The 3575-nt window shown below is 43.6% G+C and overlaps 1 protein-coding gene across 1 annotated transcript; it reads left to right on the forward strand.

Annotated features, from left to right (window-relative positions):
- Positions 1-691: 691 nt before the first annotated feature.
- Positions 692-3575, forward strand: LOC101853961 (sodium/potassium-transporting ATPase subunit beta; the record flags this gene model as incomplete). The annotated part of the gene is given in 3 exon segments (XM_005105866.2): positions 692-864; positions 2084-2209; positions 2814-3575. Coding segments are annotated over 3 exon segments (584 nt in total), but the record flags the coding sequence as incomplete, so codon positions are not given.

Below are 3575 nucleotides of genomic sequence, written 5' to 3' on the forward strand. Positions count from 1 at the left end.
GGAACTACCGAAAAAGCGTCATACTTTGCAAGTCTGTGTTATTGAAATAAAGTGTTCGCGTTTCATTGGATGGGTGAAAGTAATTATACCTACTTGGATGAGTGATGATAGATCTAGTAAATTATACCTACAGTGTATATTGTAGCTTTCTGTTCAAGACTGGCTTATTTTCAGTGTCACTGCATCTTGCCCTCCCACAGTTGTTACAACTCTCACAGTGCATGGGTCTACTTGAGCCATTCAAGTTATTGCTTTTCTCTGAGTTTGAGCAATAATTTGAGTCTGTCACCCACACTGGTTCTTGATACAGTAGTCGAAATTCTTGTTCTAGGCCCTTACGAACTCTCAAAGCAGGATTTATTTTTTATATAATAATGAGAGGAAAATATTATATAATAGACTGAAATACTTAAGTCAAACAAGACCCCAGTACGACACTGAACACTGACATGTTGTTGACTGGATACATGTATATTGTAAGCGTATGTGCTCCCTTTTTCGAGCTGGTGAGCTAGTAATGTTTTTTTCAGGAAATATTGCCTCACACCCTGAACATTTTACTAGTTGGTCGGTCAGTCGGTCGTGGAGAATACACATTTTTCCCTGAAAATACACATTTTCATATTTCCCAATACTCATTTCGGTTTTCTGTGGTTGGCATCTCTGTGACTCTTTTTTGTTTCTTCCACAGCGTACAGCCACGCCCACCAGCAGGATATGGACTTCACGACGTGCACGCACAAGGTCAGCCCCTACAACAAGACGTGCATGTTTCCGCTGCTCAAGTTTGGCCAGGAGTGCACGAGGAGCCGCGACTACGGCTACGCTGTCAACCTGCCCTGTGTCCTCGTACAGCTGGACCTGGTCAGTCGTCTCACCGGAATTACTGTATAGAACACGGATAGCTTGAATTCATCGGGACCCGCCTCGGTAGTTCGAGGGATCTGTAGTTCGAGGGATCTGTAGTTCGAGGGATCTGTAGTTCGAGGGATATCTTACAAAGATAAAGAAGAGAAGAGAAAAACGGGTCCGCTGGCACAGTTCGATGGATGCGTGATTTCGAGTCTCCTGTGCTCGACCTGTCTGTGTTATACTGTATATACTTAAAGCGGCAGCAGCCATCCTTTTCTCGGTGCTGTTTAACACTTTCCACCCACCCAGCGCCCAGAGCACACAAAGTACATCCCCCCCCCCGCTTTAGGATGTAAATGGGCTACATCGCTACTTTTTAGTTTTAGTAAGAGTTTTACGGCACTTGCAACACAATAAGGTCATATAGGTGCCGAACACATCGCTACTGTACCTGCATCTCTGCAAAGATACCCCAATCAGTAGGAAATTTTCAGCTTGTTGATAAAATTAAACGGAACGATCACCATGTTCACCAAAAAAAAAAAAAAATTAAAATTGGAACTAAAACCGTTAGATCTAGCACATTCGTCACCCGAATCTTTTGTCATAGTGTCAGTGTTAGGCAGCACTCCTGCTAAGTCTGCTCAATATTTAATTTTAAAAATTCACTTCAATTGTAAACAAACTGATTTTTGAATCAGCTACACGAACCGTTCATTAAGAAAAACTAAAACTTTTAACAAGTGCGCACGTCGAAAAGGAGATCATTGCTACTATGTTCTTGTTGTCATATATCGCACTGTTGTCGATGGGTGACCCGTGGGAAAAAAGGGTGGCCTCTCACCGTCAGCAATCGACATCCCCGGTGGGGGTTGGGTGTTGGTGGGGGGGGGGGGGGGCAAAGAGTTGAACACGTCTCTCAACACACGACAGCTTTGGTTGTAATTTTTCCAATGCGTTGACCACACATTGTGCCGCCAGTCTGGCCATTGCATTACATGAGATAAAATAATTGCGCACGTAAAGAGATGAAAAATTATTTTCAAAGTTTTTTTTTTTTCTTCAAATTTTAATTTTAGGAATGGTTGTTGGGATTTTTTGGGGTTAAATAAGCGTACATTAACACTACTATGCGAGATTATCAGTCAACTCGACTGAGATATCAAGAGAGAGAAAATGTTCATGGTGAGAGACACAAGAGGTGTGATTTCTTTTTTTCTTCTGGTTACAGCCGGCAGACATGACCATCAGTCCAATCAACGAGAACTCTCCGCTGTGGGAGGTGGCTCAGACAAACGCTGCGGTGCAGAAGCACGAGGGGGACCCGTCTGTCGTCCCGTTCTCCTGTGAGGGAGCGGTAAGTTGGTGCTCATCTTGTTTTGACACGCGTTTTGCTTTTCTGAACACGATAAGACGATAAGATAAACTAAGACAGCATTTTATTGATATCCGCTAAGAGAACTTTGATGCAGCATGATAAATTCCTACATGCACACATCAACACACTCACTCACACACACACGGATGCACACACACTTATATATATATATTTTTTGTTAAGAGTTTTACGGCGCTCGCAACTGCATAAGGTCTTATGAGTGCGCGCACACACTTATATACATACACAGACGCATACATGAATGGTCATCAGAAGGGCATACATAGTTAAACTAGTTTTACAGGCTTTCTAGTTACATGATTTGAACATAGCACTTTTGATGTATGTCTTCCCGAACTGGTTGTGTTTTGACCTTCTTCTTTTTACTGGTGGGCGCTTGGCGGGTGCTCTGGTGTGGTTTGCTCCAGCTTTTCTATCACACATCTATCATCCTTATCTCTCCTCCGTTTTTGTATGTTACTCTATAAATAAGTCTGCTAATCTTTTGCACTTCTATGGCCTATGTGTGTTGCAAGTGCTGTATAACTCGTACTTAAACTAGAACCCACATTCTGGTTTGCAGACCAAAGACGACCGTAAAATGTTCAGCAGCATCACTCCAGTGGGCAGGAAGAAGAAGCACATTCTCTACAGCCCTGAGGACGCATTCCCCAGCTTTTTCTACAGGAAGCGCGACCTCACCAGGGAGTTTCTCAAGCCGGCGGTCATGGTTCAGTTCACCAGCCTGCTGGATCTGCGGATAACCCACGTGAAGTGCACGGCGTGGGGCCAGGTGTTTCACCAAGATGGGAAGATGGTGGACCACGGCCTGCTGGAGACAACATTCGCCATCTACATCGAAGTGTAGCGCGCGCAGCGACGCGGACCACATTCTGAAGAGGAATTAGGATATCTAAATCTAACATTAAACGTAACATATATGAAGGGTTGTGCTGGGGGTTAGCGAATAAAGTAGCAATGGCTACTCAAAATAGGAAGTCACATGTACAAAGGTTGTGTCAGGAGTTGTACGAACAAGTAGCGATGGCTACGTTAGAATAGGAAAAGTCACATGTACAAATGTTTGTGTTGAGATTTAGACGAACAACCAGCCACAATACAAGACAAAATAAATAACGTCACGTGTACAGTCAAAATTGTCCTCAAGGGCTAACCTTTGTCCAAAAAAAAGTGGTTATGGTCGACGGATGGATGTTTTGGGCAATGTCATTATAATCTTGGGAAAAAACGTAAGAAGCGGGGTGGTCTCTTGTACAAGTGGTTGTCTTGGACAGGTTGCCGTAGAGCAGGTTCTGCTGTTTTTCTCCTGATCTTAAAGCCCGGG

This window comes from Aplysia californica, unplaced genomic scaffold, assembly GCF_000002075.1.
Source record: "Aplysia californica isolate F4 #8 unplaced genomic scaffold, AplCal3.0 scaffold00497, whole genome shotgun sequence".
NCBI lineage: Eukaryota > Metazoa > Mollusca > Gastropoda > Aplysiida > Aplysiidae > Aplysia > Aplysia californica.